Raw genomic sequence first — 23,436 nt, forward strand, 5'->3', positions numbered from 1 at the left:
TAATCTTTTCAATGAAATACCTTTGCAAACTAATAAATACTGCTCTGAAGAATAACATTTATCAAAACCACATGACTTGTACATCGTGATTGAAATCTCTGTATCGATCATAACATTTTACCTCTTACTAAAACCCTATGCTACCCATCTATTCATCATTGACAAAAGGTCTATTCATATTAAAAGTATACCACAGGTTAAATATCAATTCCTCTACTGATCTCTAGGTCGTGTTGGTATAGATAAACAGAACATAATTCCTAAAAACGAAAGAGGAAGAACAACCTAATCACAGACTATTTGCATAGATATATTGACCCTGGCGGGTTGACCTTTTTATGGTTTCATAGTTAAATTCTTCCTGTTTAACTTCCCATCCACTCATCCTATGTTTTCTCTGTATACTCATTAATCAGAAATAATGATTTTCTTTTGTACAAAGAAATCAAATATTACACATTTGTTCAGTGTACACAGAAAAGGGAGAGCAAAGGTTCTCACTGCCATATTTGGACACATACAGACCTAGAAGACACATTAAAAAGTTAGGTTAGGAAAATTGAATTGTCTTTTTTGATGGTTAAGTCTGTACAGTGTATTTTTGTAAAGCTTTTAATATCTCCCAAAATTGATCTCCAAAAGACAGCTCAGTTGATTCATCTTTAATATCCAAGAAGCCAATGTCTCTATGTTACAGGTTTTAAATAATGATTTTCTTTCTTACTTTGACAATACTGGATTGTGTAACATATTTATCATGCCATAAGTTGATCATGCAATTTAATTTTTGTTTTACTCTTTCTACTGGCTAATCATTGTTGGTCACTTACATGCTTGGGGTGATCAGGCTTTCTAAGCCATGGGTCTGAAACTCTGGAATGAACTCCATCTACAAATACGTTAACGGTCGTCAACACAAACGTTCAATCACAACTGTAATTATTGCAAAATTCTAATTTACTATGTCTAGGAGAATTTAGTTTTGTTTTTTCTTTCTTATATTTGTTACATGTATTTTTCTCTAATAACCTTGAGCACCAAAAGGTGGACCTCTGTGCTATATAAGTAGCCACTATTATTATTATTATTATCATAAAAAGGTAAACGAGAGAGAAGTATACAATATTTCAGATTAAAGCAAGAAGTCTACCAAGAGTTGAGCAAGGATCTAAATGAAAAGTCCAGAGGGTTATCTCTAATCTCGATAACAAACCCAAACATCTCAGAGTCAACATGGTGATAAAAACTAATCCTGATTATTTCCATCTAAACAAACCACACTAAGAATAGACCAGGAGGAAGTGAAACCTTCAGTCCTTACAATCATACTTCTTCCCTTTCTATCTGTATTTGGCCCCCTATCCTACAGCAACATGTTAACAGTGAGGGTCACACAATAAGCAGGTAACTTTAAGCATGTGTGCAGCTTTTTGTAACTGCAAGGAAAAGGCGCTATATCAAATATCTTTTGGATGGATGGATGGATGGCTTTTAATTTTGAAGATATCTTGTATTTTACAGGGACTGTGAAGACACACTCTTGCTTACAATGCTTTAAGTTAACTCAAAGTTTCAAACCACGGCAGATTCGTCAGTTAAGCACGATTACTACCAACAGAGGGGGGGGGGGGGGCTCCGATCAAAGTTCTGCGCCATTTGGACGTAATTAACTGTGAATTTAAGCTAGCTTGAAGATCAAATGAATGCTTTACCCGGCTTGTAGTCAACCTTGAATAATTCGTTCGATTCCCTGTGAACCCTTATGTTTTTCAGTGGATCGCTGTTTATAACTGAGATTTTGCAAACTTAAAAACTAGGAGTCCGATGTGAACAATGCTAACATTGAATGTAGAAGAGGGTCTGTGGAGGCTTGGAGTAGGGGTGCACAGCTAGCCAGTCAGATCATTACCAGCTGGTAAGAGCAAGATAGCTCACGTTACTCTCAGCTTTAATAAAACATTCATGTCATTCATTCATTGACCATCAACAATACAAGGGCCAAGACTTCTTCAAAGTGAAAATTGGTTTTGACTTGATTAAGTGTGGATTCAAATGAACTGTACATGTGGTTATTGTATGTGTAGTGTATGCTCAGAGCCTGTTTGTAGTAATCTAAATAATGGGGAGTATATGGAAGAGTATTGTCTGAACTATAAAAAGGCAATGTAAAAAGCTAGGGCAAGAAACACACAGAAAGCTTTACAGACATTAAAATAATTCCTGTCTACGTATGGTAGATTTCACTTTTAACCCGAGGTTAAGTGTTCGATAATGATGTCATAACATAGTCCAAGTCTGTTGACCTGAAATAACCTTTGACCTTGATTTTTTAACCGGAAATTCTGCTCACATGATTGGGAATACTTGATAACCCTTTAGTCCAAGTTTCATTGAATGAGAACTTATACTTTTAAAATTATACTAAAACTTAATCTTAGGTTAAGTTTCTGATGTTGACGCCACCGCCGTCATCAGAAAAGCGGCACCTATGTCTCACTTTATGCTACGCAGGCAAGACAAAAATAAAGTTTCATCATGAACATTACTTTAAAAATCTGCATATCAAGCTAAGACATTTTACTTTAAAAAGCTGAATGAAAGTGGCAGTGACATTGATGACTTCTTAGGAAGTCATCTTTAAAAAGTGTTTATGGAAAGCTCTGTCATATCATACGGAAATCAATTAAAAAAAATACTAATTTGTGCATTTTAGAACGATTTAAAATTTTGAAAGAAGAAAAAAACAGAAGTAATATGCCTTTCGTCAACACCTCTATTCAAACAAAACAATTATCCTCAAAATTTGAAGTAACATAGCAGTAACAATTAACACAATGGCAGACTGCTACAAGGATAATAACAACATTTCTTTCATGTATCACCTATATCACATATAATGTGTCTTATGTTAAAAAAGAAAAGGATGAAAATGAACAGTATAAGTATTAATTGTTCAAAACTGACTTGGCTTGCAACTCATCAAAAGCCTTCATTTTAGTATTTAGTTTAGAAACTGGTTAGGACAGGTGTCTAGTTATACATACGGTTGTTTCTACTTGTAAGAGAATCAGACTGAATACACTCAGTCCCAAGCATCGGAAGGATAGTCCATGTCAGGTCCATCATGAGCTTCATGTTTAGGTGACATCTTCTGTATTGAGTGTTTGACTGAGTCCAGGATGGAATGGATACTACCCTCTGACCTACTGACCGTCATGGCCCTTCGTGCCGGGCTGCCTTTCTTACCAACGTCCCTTGCTTCCTCCAATCTGGCCACAGCTGACTCTCGCTTGTCACCCTGCTTTCCTCGATCTCGAATGGCAGCCATGAGGTCCGTACGGTTGAGATCAGTATCTGACCAGGAATGCTTGGGGATGCGTCTCACGGTAGAGTCTTCATCACGATTCTTGGTTGATTCTACCAGGGTTGCTGGAGTATCAGGAGTAGGTTTGTACTTGGGGATATCAGTGGAAGGAACTCCTACCATAGACCCACTATGGATGGAATCTTCCTCTCTATGGTTGTTATTGTTATTACTGGATAATGTCTCTGGTGCACCTCTTACTTCACAACCGTTCTTACAATGATCATCTGCACCTGTGTCCAAACTTGGTGTAACAGGTGGATGATTTGCATCAGTCTCTTCTGTATTTTTTGCATCACTTTCTGGTGAGTCATCTGCACCATTTATTACAGTTTCCCTGATTGGTAGTGAGGACATTTCTGGTATGGCAGTCACCGTTGCACAACTTGATTTGTTCACAATCTCATGCTTTTCTCTGGCTTCCTCCACATTCACCATCCTAACATTGCCCCTTGCTGATGCCATGGCATTCTTTAAGTCACTAACAGTCACTATCTTCCTTTCTGGGACAGGGCTTTCTGTAGAATGTCTATCATCTTCAGCCTTCTTGGCTTCATCTTCCTCCTGCAAGATACCGCGATACAAAAGCTCTGCATTCCTTGGACCTTTGACACTACTCCTAACATTGAGTGCATAACATGCAGACACTGTCCTTGAACCTATAGGTGTTGACTGCTGCTGCAAGAGAGCTTTAAAGTCAGTCATATTAGTCCTTGGTTTCCCGGAAACTAGACATACACGAACGGGAGTGTTTTCAACAATTACCGTCTCAGAGAAGCGAATAGTTCTACTATTAGAAGGAACATTGTCATAAGGAGAATCAGCAGCCATCATTTGACCAATGGTTGTGTCTGCAAATGGGTCTGTAGAGATATTCAACTTTTTCTTTGATTTGTGAATCTTAGCATGTAGATTGTCTTTCTTGTTGCTACCTTTTAATATAGAACTTCCTGGTTGTCGTTTTGGATCAAAGACATATGGCGTGTGTTCCTCCGATTCTTCCACAGCATCTAATGTTACACTTTTGGGAGTTGTTGGACGTCCTGCAATGTCATCTGATTCAGCACTCCCGTCCGTGTGCTCAACTTCCCCTTGTTCAGTGTCTGGTTCACTTCGGTTGTCTTCCATTCTCTTTGCTGCTTGGATGATGGCTTTGTCCGGATCAAGGTTCTGTGCAGCTATACCTTCTTTGTATGAAGTCCTGAAGGAAGTGGTCCTTGCTTCCTCCTTGTTCAGTGGTGACTCAGAAGCACAAGACATTGCCAACATAGCTGACACATTGGTAGTAGTGGGTATGACTGGTGGAGATGTGGGAGTAGCAGGAGGGGTAGCCATACTGCTGTTGCGCCCACCAGACTTTGACTTTCGCATCTGCTCCAGTATCTCTGCTCTCTGCTCCCTGGACATAGCTTTGGTTCTTTCCTCACCCGCCTTGAGCTGGCTCAGAGCATCATATGCCTGAGGTGCTTGTACCTGCAAGTCAGACACATAACGATTGAATTTCTGCTTCCTATCTAAAGAGTTTGTAGGTGAGATCACATCTGCTGGTTTATTGATAAGACTAGCACTCATTCCATTAGAGTAGACGGTGTAGGTACTGTCCTTTGACTTCTTTCTTATAACATTGTAACTCCCAGGGTACATTCCAAAGAACGTATTGTTTGAATCTGTAGGAGTCCTTGGACTTGTGACTGGTGTCACAGTATCTGTGTCAGACTCTGTCATTGTCTGACTGGTTTGTTGCTCAGGTTTGGGTGATGGTTTGTAGCCATAAAAACGTTCCCTTGCTTTCATCATGGCTCCTGGTATAGGTGTGGCCCAGAAGTCTGAAGCCTGGCTACCAGAAGAAGTCGCAGAGGAAGCTATAGGAAAGTGATTCTGCAGACCAAGAGACCCCATGTTCTGTCCACTCATCTGCTGAGAGCTAGTGACTGCAGTTGATGTCTCAGACCTACCAACGCCGTTGATCAATGACTGGGTGTACTGCAATCCATTGGAGGAGATGTTGGTGGCCATACTGAGGGCACTGATTGGAGTTTGTCTGCTGGTGGATGGTGGCCCTCCAGGCATTCCTCCAGCCTTACTTACTCCTCCATAGCATATGCTGTACATCTTAGGATCATTAGGGCTGCACAGTGGAGGTGGAAGATCATAGCTGGCACTGCTCACATCGGACATGTCGCTTGGAGCTGGTGTTACACTCCTACTTCCATCAGAGTCGTTGGTGAGGGTCTGGTTAGAAGGTGATGAGGAATCCATAGATATGGGACTTCCATCTGTAATGAAGAAAAAAAGAAATATTGATTAGAAATGTTTTACACTAGTGGCAAGTCTGCACAAATTAAAAGCATGGAAATGGGGCCACTACCTGAGAAACCTAGAAAAGATGTACAAGCAAAGGTACTTTGTATATAAGAAAGGATTTTACAATGGTGGCAGGAGAAAAATACAAATGTTTGAATGGTTTTCCATTTGACCTCTATGTCAGGTTGTGGAAGTTAACAATTAAATAGGATTTAATTATTATCTGCTTTATAATCTACTACATAATATAAAATAAAGCATTGCAATCCTCATTTCCTAAACAAAAAGAGAACTAGTTCAATTTACTTAAAGAGATCTGGTAACTTTGTCTCAGATTCTGAAAAAAATCCTGGATTTAGCTCATGCTGCAATGATAATCATAAAGCTTTAGGTCAGTCAGGAACCCCATGACTTTTACAAGCTGTTCGCCTGTCTAATTATGAAGATATTTATGATTGGAAATTTTGTGTTTGCCTAACGGTTTTCCTAACACTACAGTCTATTGGGGAAAACGAGTATGGTAAAAATCAGTCACTCAAAGACTTTTACTTTTTTAAAGTACTTCTTGATCATTTAGAAGCGCAATTTTTTTTAGGGCTTCAATATTACTGGTACACCATATCACTGACACTGATACGGTAGGGCCATGCATCTCAGATTTAACATTGTTAAACGATCCCTTTAGAGGGAGAGTGTGTTTGAATAACATTTAAAAAATAGAATTTAGTTCATTCTCTGAGGATATGAAATATTTGGGGGCTCAAAGTGGCTGAGAATCTTATTACCCACATAACCATGGCTAGTTTGGGGCCGCTGATGTTATTAGCTCTTAATCATGTCAAGATAATTGGACAGAAGGAGGCCATATTGAGGAAGTAATAACAAATCTCTCCTTATTTTAGAATGTGCAAAATCCATGAATAAATTAAGGAAATAGGGTTTTAAACAATGCTTATTTTGGAACGAAGACAGGTTCAGAGACAATAAAAGCAATAAGGATAGTATTAAGTGATGGGCACTCACTCACTTATAATCCCCCTTCAAAGCATATTATAACTGTGCTCATGAAGATGGATTACAAGATTCAGTATGATTTCTTATTAAAGGTAATACAAAGTTTTGGTAAATTTTGGAAAGTGGTTCTTTACAATTTTGATATATTTGGATGCCCCTATGGATATATTATAAGCACTAGAAAATTTAGACCCTAAAACACTTCTGCTTTCGAGAAAAATTGAATACAACAATTTACCGGTGCTCCCGGTAAATTTTGATAAATTTGAAATAGCGCCTACGGCCGTACAATGGTAGCTGCGACCATAAAAATATCAGAATGTGTAGTTGCGATATATAATTGCCAAACTGGAATGGTTAATCGGTCGATTGTCGTCAAGAAAAATTGTTGTATAGCTTAATTAATATCTTGACCTTGAGAGGGAACTATACAACATAAAGAGGTTATTATTTACAATTTCATAACTTTAGACTCGATTACAACCGCCACAACAATAACTGAATATTGTAGGATGGTATATGCTTCCAATTTATTCAGTTGAACCAAATTCATAAACATATACCAAAACTTTGTATTACCTTTAAGAGTGGCTACATATGATATCAATTTTATTATAAAACTTCTCCAATAACATTTCAAGGGTCAGAAAGAAAAAATCAAAGATATTACTTTGTTACTATTCAAAAGTGCTAGAGGGTAGATAGCTACTATATTCACCTGTGAAATCTTCTTGAAAAGGAAGATTATTGAGTCTATTAATAGTAAAGGGGAAGGGTAACTATCGGCCAGCTGGGAAATGGTCTTCAGACACATTCCCCTTGTGCAACAATACAGGTGCCATTGCTAAAGGGGAAGTTGTGAGTATGGTGGTCTGTGGAGGGGAGGGGGGGGGGGGGCATACAGTGTATTTGTCTGGACAAAAGTTGAAAACATAGTTATCAACCTGTACACATACTATATGCTTCCCCTCACATGAATATTTGTGTAGTATATGTCAGGTATCACTTGTCTTCCCTTCTAACAGTGTGAATGATCTAAGCATTAGAATAAAATGTGTTCTCTGAAACCAGTATCACATTTGAAATGTTAATAAACAATGTGATGTCAATATGCCAGCAGAGTGTGATGGCATTGGAATGAATTTTATTTGAGCTTGTTATTGTCAATAGAAAACATGGGATATCATTGAGTTTGACATTGTGGAAACAGAATATGAGACAACATTGGCATGATGAAAAACAAGCCTCTGGGACATCATTGATTATATGATTGGAAGTCAGGTCAGGTAGTCTTTCATGTTCTTCAAGATACTCCATAGGGAGTTTGACACATATACATACAAAATACACTGGCATGAACATGCATCTTAGAATGGAGTACATGACTAGCCTACCAAAAATGTTCTCGTTCACATTGAATATGTAACCCATTGCTTTTAACCAAGCACATGTGAAGGGACATTCTATAGCAAGAGAAAATTCTGTTTTGGAACTGGACCTCATTTGTGACATTGTAAAATTCTGAAAGTGCTCACCGCATATTGTTTTCTATAGTATCTTATCTAATAATAGAATAAATTAGCTACCAAATGTAGACGTTGTTGGGTGTATGTTAGAGGTTAAATTGACATTAATGGCCAAGTTATACGTATTAAATTTGGGAGACAATTTGATTTTATGCTTAACCAAATAGCAACTAAGCCAGCAGAAACCACCCCTGCAGACCTGCCAACCTCTGGAGTTCAAAACTGTATTCTTTAGTCCCAAAAGTTGTATTCTTGAAAATAAACACAGATTGTTATGCGGATCAATGCCTCTTACAGTTTCTACCTACAGGAAGAATTTTTTTTATTGATCATTGGTTGAATATGCATGATTTCGTCATGACTGGTGTGTTCGATGAACCAATGAACATCCCCAAATTACCGATGTGAGATGCTTGTAGGATACTTTACAGGACAGAATGGACATTTTGCTATTGAAAATGGCGGACGCACACTCAAAACATTAATTTAAAAAAAAAAAAAATCGTACTGTCGTATTTGCTTCTAAAAATCGAACTAAATACGACTAAATCGTACTGGTTGGCAGGTCTGCCCCTGCTTTTACTCACCGAAACGCCCGAAACCGCCCGTCCATTTTCGTCCAATTTCAACGCGCTATAGTATCCGTTCTAGGGTCTACCGTGATAATATTATACGTGCATAATCCTTACAATATCTACAGTAGGATTCTGCCTAGAAAAATAGCGCATGTTTCATATTGCTCAGAAAAATGTCAAAATGAGAGCAATATTGTAACATCTTCCAGTGAGTAATAGGCCATTTTTTACAAAATCTCTAGTTGCTAACGGGTTAAAGAAACAAGGAGAAGTTCTGGAGGAGGTTCCATCCTTTGTAACTCGTTTCCTGCTTTGATTATGAAGTGAAATATCCTTTTAACATTCATCCTGATACCCTTTTTGAAGAATGATGCACATCTACTTACATCACAGTGTATAGTGTGTTATGCCAAATGTGTTGACTGAATACAGACTTACAGAGTGTTACAAAGTAAAGAAACTTAAACCTAAGCTGAAATAATATCTTCAAATAAAACCTATATGACAGATTACTTAACGCATAGATTCTTATAGGGCATGGAGGTATTGAATCTTTAGGGGGGTTCTACTAGTCTTGAAATCAACCCAAGATATTTTTATAGGGCCAGTGGGGTGTTTCACAAAGATCTAAGTCTAACTTAACTGTAAGTTGGACTTAAAAATAATGGAGAGCCATCTGTAGCCTAATTAATTCAAAAGTACAAATTCAAGTATTTTAGAATTTTTATCAATTCCACATCAAGAACATGAAATCTCCTTGATAATAGAAAATATGAATGATTTGAATCAAAATGTTATGCTTTTTAAAATAACTTTTACAACATACTTTCATAGATGCTAATGGCTTTCCATAATTGTTAAGTCCAACTTAAAGATAAGTTCAACTTAGGATCTTTGTGAAACACCCCCTGGAGTTCAGGAATCTTTGGGAGTCCTACTAGCCCTGAAAGATATTCTTACCTAAATGAGGCTGAAGTTGTAGATTGCTGAGATGTGCATCTAATGAGAAGGAGTCATCCCTCATGGGCAGCGCTGGAGCAGCTTGCTGATTGGAGTCCTTTGAGACTTTGTTCTTAGGTGTGATGAACCCTCTGCGACTGTCCTTACCCTTATAGTGAGCTGCAATGTCATAGTCATAGCCCACACACTGAGGATGCTCAGGGATTGTTGGGTGTTTGGCGTGCTTCGGAGAGAGTCCACAGTCTGAGTGCATCGAGGTCCAGTAACCTTCTTGATCAACAGAGAATGCTGATAGGCTGTCTGTATCAGGGAACTCCTCGGCCGAGTCTCCAAAGTAAGCATCAAGGTCTAGGGAGGTGTTGTCAGAGACGATACTTGCTGCATTCTCAACCGAAGACTCTGAGGAAGAATCGCCAAAGGAGAGCTGAGGTTTGAGTGGTCCTTTAACAGAAGGAGCAGTATTACCAAGCTCTGGCTTACTGTGTATAGAAGCAGAGGCAGACCCTTGGGAGGCGCCTACACTCTTCAACCATGTCTCAGTGTCCAATCTGGTAAAGGTTCCACCAGCTGCTTCTAGTTCATTGGTTGGTGTTGGACTCCCGCTAGAGGAACTATGAGAGGACTTCTGAACAGGAAGGAAGCAGGGACGAGACCCATCCCCATTGATTAACCCAGGGAATGAAGAATTGGCGCAAGGAGCGATTGGCGTTCCCTGAGAACATTCTATCTCATTGGACAACGACACTGCAGAATCTGAAGGAGATGCATCCATGTTGGCTGGAGGAGTCACTTGACTGTCCTGTTCTGAGCACACTGATGTTCTTGTACTGTCCGTTCCACTCCAGTTCCCTGAACTGGATCTCCTATCCTCTTTCCTTATGCTAGACTTCTGCATCCTTAACCTGACTGAAGCTGCGAGTTCTGCAGGATCTGGACGAAGATGTTGCTGATGAGGTTTCGGATGTTGGATATCACCCTTTGACGTGACTGTCGTGTCAGTAGGGATAGGGTTCAAGTAAGACTGGGTGGAGATCACTGCATTTGGTAGATGAGACATCTGGGGCAGGAAGAGTTTAGGCTTTCCATTCCGATAGTGACCAGATGGGTGCTTACGTGATTCCGCATGTTCATTGAGTCTGTTGACTGCTGCTGTCTGCCATATCCTCTCCATTGAGCTGTCTGCAGAAGAACCTGGATAACAAGAATTTTAAAAAGGTGAAAACTAAATGATGGCATAAAGTTAGAATCAACTGCCTAGCTAACTCAATCCACTATCCACCCCCCCCCCAAAAAAAAAACCAAAAAAAACAACAACAACAGACAGACAGACAGAGACACACAAAGAGAAGAAGAAAAAACTGTCATTAAAAAAATGTAAATAAATGTTGAGAACTAGAGTAAATTCCTCAAAGTTAACCCTACTTCAATAGGTATCCAAGCATAAAATGTTCAATTAAAGTTGTAAATGTTATTTTGCTAATTGAAACAGTTCATGAACCTACCTGAGAATTGAACAGTTCCCATAGCACTTCCTGGAGGTACTGAGTTTGGTCTTAGGAGTCCCATACCTCTAGGAAGCGATGCAGACCCATTGAGGTTCAGAGCCTTCTCAAGCTTACTGGAATCTCCTAGTGAGTGACGGTTTCTTCTCCTGTTTCTTAGAGGAGCAACCACTGCGATGCTTGGCTTCCCGACCTTGCCGGCAGCCTTCCTTGCTTCGTAAGCCTTGTTATACTCCCTCACAGAATACTTGAGCTTTCTATCCAGACTCTGTGTCCGTATCTCCTCAAAATCGGCGCTGGAGCTACTGGTGTATTCACTGCCAGAGTTGGAGCGAGCACGCCCCATCTTGAGTTCCTCTTCAACTTCTCGAGGGATCCCTGACACAGTTCTCCTCCAGGCCTTCTTCTCCCTGCGTTCCTTTCTCCCCCTGGAGGACATCCTGAATGTGAGTGTGAGTGAGCGTCGGATGTTCGCCATACGCTCAAACCCTGACCCTGAGGTGTCCACAGTAACCATTGATGATGGTCCCACATGTTGCCTGACGGCTTCTTCAGGAGTTGGGAGTGGACTCTGGAGACGTTGGAGGTAGCTTTCTGATAGGATGTCACCATCTGATAGAGGGCGCTGTGTACGTTTGGGATTTGGCAGGTTCTCTATCTTCTGATCAGGTGATGGTAGAATGATGTCACGCTGTATGGTTCAAGAGACAAAGACAAGGTACACATTACTTTAAATGGCACTTCCAAATGTAAATATACCACAATCTTCTCTTTTTAATGTAGAAAATGTTGATAATATGCAATGCCAAATTTATAAACATTGGAATAAAGTATGCTGATTTTTGGAACGACAGGTAAAAAAAAACATGGCTCACAAGAAATGATGATTTAATGAAAATAATTTGTTATTCTGACTAGAGTCTACCTACAGAATGATTTCATCTAATCACCTGAAGAAATTGTAGAATATCAAAGGAAAAACTAACAAAATGATAAAGAGGGGAAAAAGGCTGCAAAACAAACGACTGTCATATAAAAAGCTTCTTGTGGGAATAACACATTTTGATTCATATCAACTTACAATTGAAAGATGGTCTTACAGTATGACAGTAATCTCCGACAATCAAAACCACTTTACGCATCTAATCCTACAGTCATTTGCTTTCCTCATCAATTCCCTCCAGAACAATTTCTTTCATTCTTTCTCCTTTTCAATACCCCCCCCCCCCCCCCCCTTTTTTTTTTAAAAATACATTTACCTCTTTCTCTCTTAGTATGTATTTCTCATCATAATTGGATTTGTTGTCATATCAAATTCTACTATTCTTACATGAAACTTACTATTCTCCTGACTGAATTAACACATTTTCTTCTTCGGCGGTTGATATGTCCAAGACTTCTACTCATATTTTTGGGTTGAATTTTCCATTTCTACATATATGTTAACATTTTAATTGGCTTTTACTTGGCTAATTGTATATTTCCTTTTCCTACATGTTTATGGAAACTAATAATTTCTTTCCATATTACAGTGTCTTTCTCTTTCTCTGTTCTCTTTCTCTGTTTTCATTCTGCAATTCTTACCCCCCCCCCCCCCCCCCCCCCCCTCCCTACACAAAACTGCTCTGTCTCTCTCTATCTATTCACTCCCTGCAGGCTGTTTGCATAAAAGCTTTCTCAGCTAAAAAGTAGGATTGTGTTTCAGACGACCTCCAAATCATTTGTGAATATGCTCCCCATTTTGCGGGCTTTATTGAAGCGTCCAATCGCATTAAGTCTTTGCGACCATCAAAGGAGATCCATTACTCTTCAAGACTACAATTCTCGAGGCTCTCTCTAGACTTCCACCCAGCTACTAATGGTTGGTTCTGAGATTTAATCTGGATATTTATCAATTCATCAGGACATTTCAATGGCAGACGATTGCTTCAAAGGAGTAAATTAAACTCAGCATTATCCTAGAGAGCTGCATGGAATCAGAAAGCGATGGATAGAGCTAAAGTACAGGCAAAGTACGGATAAATCTTTATATTCAAAATGACAATTCTCTTGCAAAATGGCTCTGACACTTGTGATGGTCATGTGCAAAGCCCACAAGTAAAAGATATTAAGTAATGGATCTGAATAGCTTATATCGTCTGAAGGCAGCTGAACACTTCAATTTCCTCTAGTATTTCAAGAGGATTCAATGCTATTCGTCGCATCCGTTGAAGATATTGTCACTTGCAACATATGCTTTAAAGGTAATACAAAGTTTTGGGAAATTTTGAAAATTGGGTGTATAGTGATTCTTTACGATGTTGATATATTTGGATGCCCCTATGGATGTATTATAAGCACTAGAAAATTTAGCCCCTAAAACACTACTGCTTTCGAGAAAAATTTAATATAAAAATTCAATGATGCTCCCTGTAAATTTTGATAAATTTCAAATAGCGCCTACGGCCGAACAAAGGTAGCTGTGACCATGAAAATATCAAAATATGTAGTTGTGATATATAATTTCCAAACGGGAATGGCTAATCGGTCAATTTTAGTCAAAAAACATCGTTTTATAGCTTAATCAATATCTTGATCTTGAGAGGGAGCTAAACTTAAAGAGTATTACTTGCAATTTCATAACTTTAGACTTGATTTCAACCGCGACAACGATCACTGAATATTGTAGGATCGCATATATGCTTCCAATATGTTCATTTGAACCAAATTCATGACCCCATACCACAACGTTATATTACCTTTAAGATTTAACTAAGAAAAGAGCATGCGGGTGCACCATGTGTGAGAGAGAGAGAGGGTTGAGGAGTCCTGGAAAGGACTCTGACTCGGATAGTCGACCTGTTCGAAACGTCGAACCACTCATCCTCTCCAAGCGCTATAGTTCTCCTTGGAACTATAAGCTAAGAAAGATAACAGTCCTTTTAGGACTACACATCCCCAATAAAGATTACAGAGTCAGAGTCCTTTCCAGGACTCCTCAACCCTCTCTCTCTCTTTCTCTCTCTCTCACACATGGTGCACCCGCAAACCTACTGTATATCTACATCACCATGCAAGCCGCCATTTACAAGCAGCATCTATACTATTATTGTTGGTCACACCATCAAAACTTTAGTAAAAATAATAATATATCTGTAGCCTCCATGCATATCTATCAATCAAACTAAATGACTTCCTATATCAATCACATCATGAGTTAAGTCAACAATTACAATGATGGCTAATTCCATCATAATTTCTTTTAAACAAGGTTAAATTTGATTACAAACAAGCAGTTGAAGGTGCATAAGAAAGGCCTATTATTGCCAGGAAGGGGGAAATATCACTTGTGGTAAAGGGAGTGTTCCACAAATCAACGATTATTCACAATTTCCTCTTTGAATCATATTGTGCTGATCGTCAGGCGCGCTAAAAGACAGTAGGGTGGGTGATTAGGGTAAGTCTCAATTGATTTTAATTGAAGGAGGTATTTCCTGTGGAGAGTTTGAGGTATGTCTTGAGGGGAGGTCTCTACTCAACCCATACTCTATCTCACACACACTAATTGATATGTCCTTTGTTTACTACATACACTAAACTACTCCACCCTCTCACATCTAAACCACCACAAACTCCCCCTTATGTTCCCCTTTACTACAAACAAATACAGCCTTTGTGTGAATATTCAAAAAAGTCCATACATAGTCACAATAACCTATTCAAAGTTCTTAATTTGCATGTTTTATGAATTTAAATTTCCTATTTGATTTTCAATTCCATATCGATTTCCAATAGTTGAGATCTGATTGTAAAAATGAGGAACTGGAATACTTTTCATCCTCTCCATTCTTATCACAAATGATGTATCTTTCAAAAAGTTATCCTGCTGCTCGACACAAAAAAGTAACTGCATGGTACTTCCATGAATAGCTTCCTATTGAGAATTCCTATCCCACACATCCCTTATATAGTACATGTAGGGCCAGCCTCCTTGCCGTTTCAGGTGATCTTAATCCATACAATTACTTCTCAAAAACAGAAATTAATTAAGAACTCAATTTCCTTAAAAATATCATTGTTCCACCATCAGACACATCAATATTAAAAGGGGAGCAAAGTAAATTGATATTCAATATTGTTTCATTATGGTTGTGTTCGTTACAATAGATTAAATGCAAAGCTACAAGGGACAAGAAGTGATTAGATCTTATCTGGATTGCCCTATATACTTCAGTTTTCGCACCAAACTAGCATAAACTTGCCCACTTTCACTGCATTCTATTATGAATATGCTGATCATCCTAGGTCTGTATTATATACTTGAGAATGGATTGCAATCTAGGCAATTAATCTCACTAATAAGGCAATTAGAATTTCTAAAGATATAGATAAGATTTGGAATTGACCTAAACAGATGAATAAGGTCCCTATTAGTACACACTGAAATAGTGTTTTTATCAATATTGCAATCAGTATAGCTCCTCCTACCATCTGTTGTTATGGTAGACATGCATACGAGGGCAGGGGAGGTGGATAGGGGAGGGTAGAGGGGAGGGGCAAGGGGGAGGGCAGGGGGAGGGTAGAGGGGAGGTGGATAGGGGAGGGTAGAGGGGAGGGGTAGGGGAAGGGCAGGGGGAGGGTAGAGGGGAGGTGGATAGGGGAGGGTAGAGGGGAGGGGTAGGGGAAGGGCAGGGGGAGGGTAGAGGGGAGGGGCGGAGAGGGGAGGGTGAGGGGAGGGTGAGGGGAGGGTGAGGGGAGTGAGGGGAGGGGAGGGTGAGGGGAGGGGAGGGTGAGGGGAGGGGAGGGTGAGGGGAGGGGAGGGTGAGGGGAGGGTAGAGGGGAGGGTGAGGGGAGGGGCGGGGGGGGGGTAGAGGGGAGGTGGATAGGGGAGGGTAGAGGGGAGGGGCAGGGGTAGTCTGCAGGCACAGACCCTGGTCAGTCGTAAAAGTGAGTCTGCAATATAAGACTACCATAGGCCATGTACTGTAGCTGCTCCTGACACAACCAGTAGGTAGCTTGGCTAGACTTCTCTCAAGGCACAACGATTTGTTGATAAAGTGTTAAATTAGGGTCTGTGCCTGCAGACTAGGGCAGGGGGGGCAGGGGGAGGGCAGGGGGAGCGTGAGGGGAGGGGCGGGGGGAGGGTGAGGGGAGGGGCGGGGAGGGTAGAGGGGAGGTGGATAGGGGAGGGTAGAGGGGAGGGGCGGGGGAGGGAAGGGGCGGGGAGGGACGAGAGGAAGTAGAGGGCCGGGGAGGGAGGGGGAGTAAGCTCAAATAGGGGGTGATAAAGATGAAGACAGAGAGAGAAAGAGGCAGAGAAAAAGAGAGAAAGAGAGAGAGAGAAAGAGAAAGAAAGAGAAAGAGAAAGAGAAAAGAGAGAGAGAGAGAGAAAGAGAGAGAAAGAGAGAGAAGAGAGAGAAAGAGAGAGAGAAAGAGAGAGAAAGAGGCAGAGAAAAGAGAGAGAGAGAGAGAGAGAGAGAGAGAAGGGAGAGTGATAAGGAGAAGGAACAGAGGATAAACTTGCCCACTTTCACTGCATTCTATTATGAATATGCTGATCATCCTAGGTCTGTATTATATACTTGAGAATGGATTGCAATCTAGGCAATTAATCTCACTAATAAGGCAATTAGAAAGGGGAGGGGCAGGGGGAGGGAAGGGGCGGGGAGGGACGAGAGGAAGTAGAGGGCCGGGGAGGGAGGGGGAGTAAGCTCAAATAGGGGTGATAAAGATGAAGACAGAGAGAGAAAGAGGCAGAGAAGAGAAAGAGAGAGAAAGAGGCAGAGAAAAAGAGAGAGAGAGAGAGAGAGAGAGAGAGAGAGAGAGAGAAGGGAGAGTGATAAGGAGAAGGAACAGAGGATAAACTTGCCCACTTTCACTGCATTCTATTATGAATATGCTGATCATCCTAGGTCTGTATTATATACTTGAGAATGGGAGAAGGAACAGAAGTAACACAGCAAAGGTATGTTAGTGAACTAAGTTATTCCTATTTTGATAGTTAAAAAATTAAAATATTGTTGTGTATACAATATTTGATATATCCAGAACAAATAAATTGATTAATGGCCTAATAAATGATGTATAATTATTCTTATTGTGCAGTGGTTTGCCTTGAAACCTATGAGAATGTGTACCATTTATTAGAATGTCTTCGGTTTTAGGAAAAATACTCCAAAAAAGATCAGAAACTTGACAAGAAACAGGTAAGAAAGTTTACGTCTTTTAAATCATGACCATTATTTGAACAATTGATAAAGATTTAGTTGATTGTTTGTATGTTATAGTAGGGTATCTCCACGCCGGAGTCACATACGGGTCAACGTCTGGATACGATTCTGAACAAAGATACAAGCTAGCAAGCCAGCGGCCAGTCAATTTGCTTCCGCTGGCCACCGAAAATGCCCACACAACGACCGCCAGGGCCAGCCGTGAAGCGACCAGCAACAGCAGCGCTTGAGAAATTTTGTTAACTCGCTCTGCTGTATACGGCTCGCACAATGGCAGCCTATAAAGCCGAATCTATCAGTCATTTATACACTATTCAACCCCAAGCTTTTAATAAAACTTCAATCAAAACATTTAATTACCATCAGGATATTAATGTTCAGTGGAAAGATGAATTTTTTGAAGTCGTCAAAATAGGAAAATGTTTATGTGAAGTGTTTTCCTGTATAGGGATATGAGGTATGAATTCCAAACAATAAAGATAATAACATAAGCTCACCAAATTAAAACTCTCTTTTGGCGAACACAAGCAAAGAAAAGTTTAGAACGTGTGATGATATCCAAATGAAGTAAAGCTATATGACAAGTCCTCTTGATGATAAGTACAGCCGAATAAACCTAATGTAGTGCAGAAAATATCTTGCTTCCAAACTCAAGTCCTTCTACTAAGATGAAATGCACTAAGAAAAGAATCTACTAAATTGTGTCTTGATCTTTCTCCAGACTGTCTCTTGATTGGCCAGTTGTTGCCATGACACAAAAACATCTACTAAGGTACAGTAGTGAAGATATTAGGGACTTTTAGATTTGCGTGGACTGACACGTGCGACGTCCATTCAAGGCAGTGCATTAAAAGGACGTCGATCGTAGCAATCCACGTTGCTGTCGTGCAAATCTAAAAGTCCCTATTTCAACAACAGGTGAGCTTGCCTGATATATATTCTATTGAGTCACAATGTTGAATAGGCTGACCAGCAGTGAACAAAAGAGATGATATCAAAAGGAATGCTGGTCGTTCATTATGCAAAATTCTACTACATTGTGTCATGACCTTTCTCCAGACTGTCTCTTGATTGGCCAGCTGTTGCCATGAAACAAAAACATCTACTAGGGTACCACTATGAACATTGCGGACAAAGAAAGCAGACAATATATACAGTTCCTCAGGTAAACAAAGGAACATCCCTTCACTGCTATTATGTAAAAATATGTAGAACAGGTGTGACATGCATATTCACTTTTTACATAATAGCAGTGAAGGGATGTTCCTTTGTCTACCTGAGGAACTGTATATTTTGTCTGCTTTCTTTGTCAGTCATGTTCATAGTGACAGTAGAGAAGATATTTAAACAGCAGGTGAGCTTGCCTGATTTATATTCTATTGAGTCACAATGTTGAATAGGTTGAATAGCAGTGAACAAAAGAGATATCAAAAGGAATACTGGTCTGTTTGAAAAGCAATTTATGGTTGTAACATCAGCTGACAATAGGCTATTTCGTAATGTAACCAAATTTAATTCAAACGTTTTTGTGAAGTGCCTCGATCCAAACTATTTCATTCATCAGAATCTGAACTGCATACATTAGTTGTTGCCAGGTAGGACAATCATTATGGCTTGCCCTACCTAGCAACACTTAATATATGCAGTTTGCATTCTGACTAGTGAAATACTATTATTCTTATCAGGTGAATGAAATAATTTGTATTGAGGTGCTTCACAAAGACATGTATTAGATTTGGTTACATTACAAAATAACCCATTGTAAACAACTGTGATGAAGTTCAAATGTTTTTAGAATTGCTGATAAAATCTGCTACACCTCCATGCTTGACCACATGCACATTCCATCGATCATCATCTTACAAATCACATCGGCAATAGACAAGTAATTCTGTGAATCTCATGGAGGAAATTGGGATTTATGCATCTCTTTTTTCTTTAAGTTTGGGAGGAATCTTTTACAAAGTAAATGGAGTAAAACCAGTCTAGATTTTGTAAGTTTTTGTGTACTATGACATTGCGTACACATTGCACGGTAAATTGCACAGTAAATTGCAATAGCATTAGGTCGAGGATGCAAGATGACGTAGTATGCCAAAATTTGCATAAAGAGGTCACTTCGATCGTTTCAAGAAAGGGCTGGAGAAACGAATTGGCTAGTGTAAGAAACCAAATTATAAACTCAAATTAAACAGACTTCCCGATTTAATTTTTTGGAATTTCAAAAAGCATAATGATATCAATTTGGAACACACATTTCATGATTATTATAAAATAAAAACCATAATTTTTTTACAAATCACTCAGCTCTTTAAGAAATAAACAGATACAAAGAGGGCTGGATCAGGATACACAAGGAGAATGGGTTGGAAAGAAATACAAATAAATCCAAATATATCCCCCATATGAATGTGAGAAAAGAGAAAGGGAGGAGAGAGAGACTCATAATCATACAGGTGTATTCCAGGAGGGAGGGATGGGGAGAGGGGGGTAGGTGAGGGGGAGAGGGAGCGAGGGAGATAGAGAGAGATAGAGAGAGAGAGAGAGAGAGATTAGAAGAGAGAGGAAGAGAGAGAGAGATAGAGAAAGAGAGGGAGATAGAGAAAGAGATTGTGCATCTGTGTCATGAATGTGGATTGGCAAAATCATGAGTTTGATGAATAATAATATTAGAATATAAGGAAATCAAACAGTAACTCCACAAATAGAAAGCAAAAGAGACAGAATTAGAAAATGATAAGATGCTACATCCTAAGATAGTACCTGAGATAATACAAAGATAGAGACAGGATGTCAGACAACAGCTGTCTGAAGATTACAAAATACTTCTTTAAAATGATAGTCACACCACAAAGACAAATGAAACTGCCACGATGCCAAGATAAAAAAGCTGTGGAGTTCACTTTCATTCATTCTTCACCGGCCTCCCCCATTGATATCCATTCCTAATGAAGAGAATTTAGATTGCTTCCAGTCACAAGAGGAGCTGAATCATATGCATGTATGTATGTTAGCTCCCTCATTCATTACACCAGGCACTCCTAATTTATCACTGTAAACACCAAGTTGTGTCGGTTGTTTTGAAGTAGGTTGCTCTGTGAATGGAGTGAGGAGGGATGGGTTTATGTCATGGCAGCATGCATGAATTGTTTATGACATACCATCTGCCTTTAAATTATTTTGAACCATTTTAGAAATATGAAAGACAGCTTTCATAATTAATGTAAAGTAGGATAATTTGTCCAAACATAAAACCTAATTCTTCGCCAAAATTGTGTTTTCTCAAACCCCTTCTATTACTGCAACAATTGATATACTTAGAAACAAAGAAAGCTATGGGTGGGGCCAGGTTGAAGAGCTTGAAGATCTTTGAAGTTGAACAGGATGGGCTTCTCAATATTGAACACATTACTACACAAATCAATAGCAATGAGTATTGAATACATGCTAGCATGGGTGTAAACAACTCCAGTAAACTTTTTGAAACTGAAGTGGAAGATAGATATCGATCACAATGAATGTTGTTTTCATACCATCACACTATCAATTTAATTCACTAAATGCAATTAATGTATCAAATATCAAGAGATATTATGATACCATAGGGAATCTATGAAAGACTCTTCATACATCATTTCATTAAATATTGAACATAGATGTACTGATGTATTCTATTTCACTATTAATGATTGAAAATGGATCTATGATAGTTTTAAGTGTGTTTCCCAAGTGAACAATCCTCATTCAATAAAGCAAACAATAGATTGTATGAATTGACCACTTAAAGAAAACAAGTCATCTGTGTTAAATGAGTAAACGCCCTTCTGGCTTCCAGCAGATGAAATAATATATACATAGCAAATACAATGTGAATCATGCTGGCATAGAAACAAATAGAATGTAACCAGCTTCCTTTTACAACTGAACTGCTTGAAATATTTTTCTATTCTTCAGATCACATTGAATACATTGTACACAGACAAGCTTTGTGTGTACAATGTATTTAGAGAGAGTCATGAAGTCTGCAGACATTTACCAAGTAAACATCATAATTTTGCTAAAATGCACACAAATCAAGATAAATATCAAATTGATGGTACAAATAAATACTGGAGACTCGCTGACAATAGGATGGATACAGAAAATATAATTCCTTTTTTGTGGATGAAAATATTCATGATCATTAAATGGACACACTTTGCAACTTTTATGGAATACATGCATGCATGAACGATATATAATATACATGAGGTGGAATTGAATGCATGTACAGTAAACACATATTTATAAACAGGATGATGAAATTTAAAAAAATACCTACCATGCAGGTTTGAGGCAGGTGGGCAGGCAGGCGGGCGGGCGGGCGGGCGGGGGAGGGGTGCAAAAACAGCCACCAGGGGGACGATGATGAAGATGGTAGGCAGGCAGGGTGGGGTTAAGTCAACCATGCAAACAAAAATATGAAAATCAAGAAAACCAACAAATGAGAATAAATAATGAAAAAACAAAATGGACCAAAAAAACCCATAATTCATAAATAAGGAGAAGTAAAAATGATTTTAAAATGCTGTTAATAGCTTCCAAATTAGTAGAAATGCTTTCCATTTGAGGACCAGAGACTGGCAGCTTTGCATGCTCATCTATCTTCAATATGATAGAATATCAGCTGTACTTGTATGCAACTATCTTCTGCCTCCTAGAATAGAAAGCTTTTCTTCTCCTCATTGCATGCAAAACATAGAATGAATACAAAATGAAATTGTCACAAAAATGAGAAATAAAAGAAATATCAAGACTATTAAGGTATGATATTAAGCAAATATCCCCTATTTCCCATGAAAATACAAAAAGCAAAAAAGAGAAAAAAATATCCATTTATATCGTTTTAAACTTCCATCATGCAATCTATAACTTGCAAGAAAACGAGTGAAAATGCACAACCCTCTTTTACCAGATCTATGTAATGCTGTGAAACAATACCTCAGTCCCATGTATAGCAGTTTGCGCAGGGTATAAAGGTGGAAAAAGCACCCAGGGGAAATAGAACATGGCCGGGTACAATCAAGAGAAAGCGAGCCAACCGCTCGGATCGTTCTAGTGATTGAAAAATCAATACGTGACTCCATTCTAGCTTGAATTCAGCAAACACTACACTATATTAGCATTATTTGAGTTTATGTTTGCATTTTCCCTACGTGATATTGGAAGATTTGATTATCAATGTGTACTCGTTGAGTTTCAATCAAAAGGACCGCTATAGGGCTTTGCATGCAGTCATGAATGATTTCTGATCCCTGCGGCTGAAACGTTGAACTGGAAATTATAGTATGTGAAAATATGTACACAGTATAAAACATACAAATACATGTCTTTCATGAGGTCACATTCTCTTTACATTTGCACAATCATGACATTTTCTGGCTCAATATCTCCAAACTAATTGATATAGCAAAGTTTCTATTGAAACACTCTACATATATATTTTTTGCCTCTTATATTTATTCAAATTGCAAAGAAAATATATGCTTCTCGCCACTCTCCTGTTCTTTAGAACATTAATTTGTCATTTGTTTTACTTTTAATTTCCCCTATTCTATCTCCAACACTCTACAATATCTATTAAGCTCTCCTTCATCTATCTCTCTATCTATCTCCCATCATTCTTTCTCTTTCTGTTTAAACCTTTAAATCCGTTGTCTGGTTGCCTACTTACAAGCATTTATGCTTTCTTAGCAGTCAGGTAAAATGACCAACCAAATCCATTTTTACATCCAAAATAATATAATTAATTAAAATCAATTAATTTTCAATCAACCCCTTCTACCTCTTTCATCTCTCTCTCTCTCTCTCTCTCTCTCTCTCTCTCACTCTCATCCCCTCCACACTCATCCCCTCCCTCTCTCTTTCATCCCTGCCCCCCCCCCCCTCCTTTTCTCTCTCTCCCCCCCCCCCCCCCCCCCCCCCCCCCAATGAAGATGAAGT

At 39.1% G+C, this 23,436-nt stretch overlaps 1 protein-coding gene across 1 annotated transcript; it reads right to left on the minus strand.

Annotated features, from left to right (window-relative positions):
- Positions 1 to 576: 576 nt before the first annotated feature.
- On the minus strand, positions 577 to 18,287 carry LOC100891535. The gene is made up of 4 exons (XM_030995404.1): positions 17,952 to 18,287; positions 11,246 to 11,936; positions 9,744 to 10,934; positions 577 to 5,640 (listed from the first exon to the last, which is right to left on the minus strand). Exons 2-4 carry the CDS (start codon positions 11,760 to 11,762, stop codon positions 3,083 to 3,085), a joined length of 4,266 nt encoding a protein of 1,421 aa, XP_030851264.1. The 5' UTR covers positions 11,763 to 11,936; positions 17,952 to 18,287; the 3' UTR covers positions 577 to 3,082.
- Positions 18,288 to 23,436: the final 5,149 nt, after the last annotated feature.

The sequence above is a fragment of the Strongylocentrotus purpuratus genome, unplaced genomic scaffold, assembly GCF_000002235.5.
Source record: "Strongylocentrotus purpuratus isolate Spur 01 unplaced genomic scaffold, Spur_5.0 spur5_scaffold_21, whole genome shotgun sequence".
Classification (NCBI taxonomy): domain Eukaryota; kingdom Metazoa; phylum Echinodermata; class Echinoidea; order Camarodonta; family Strongylocentrotidae; genus Strongylocentrotus; species Strongylocentrotus purpuratus.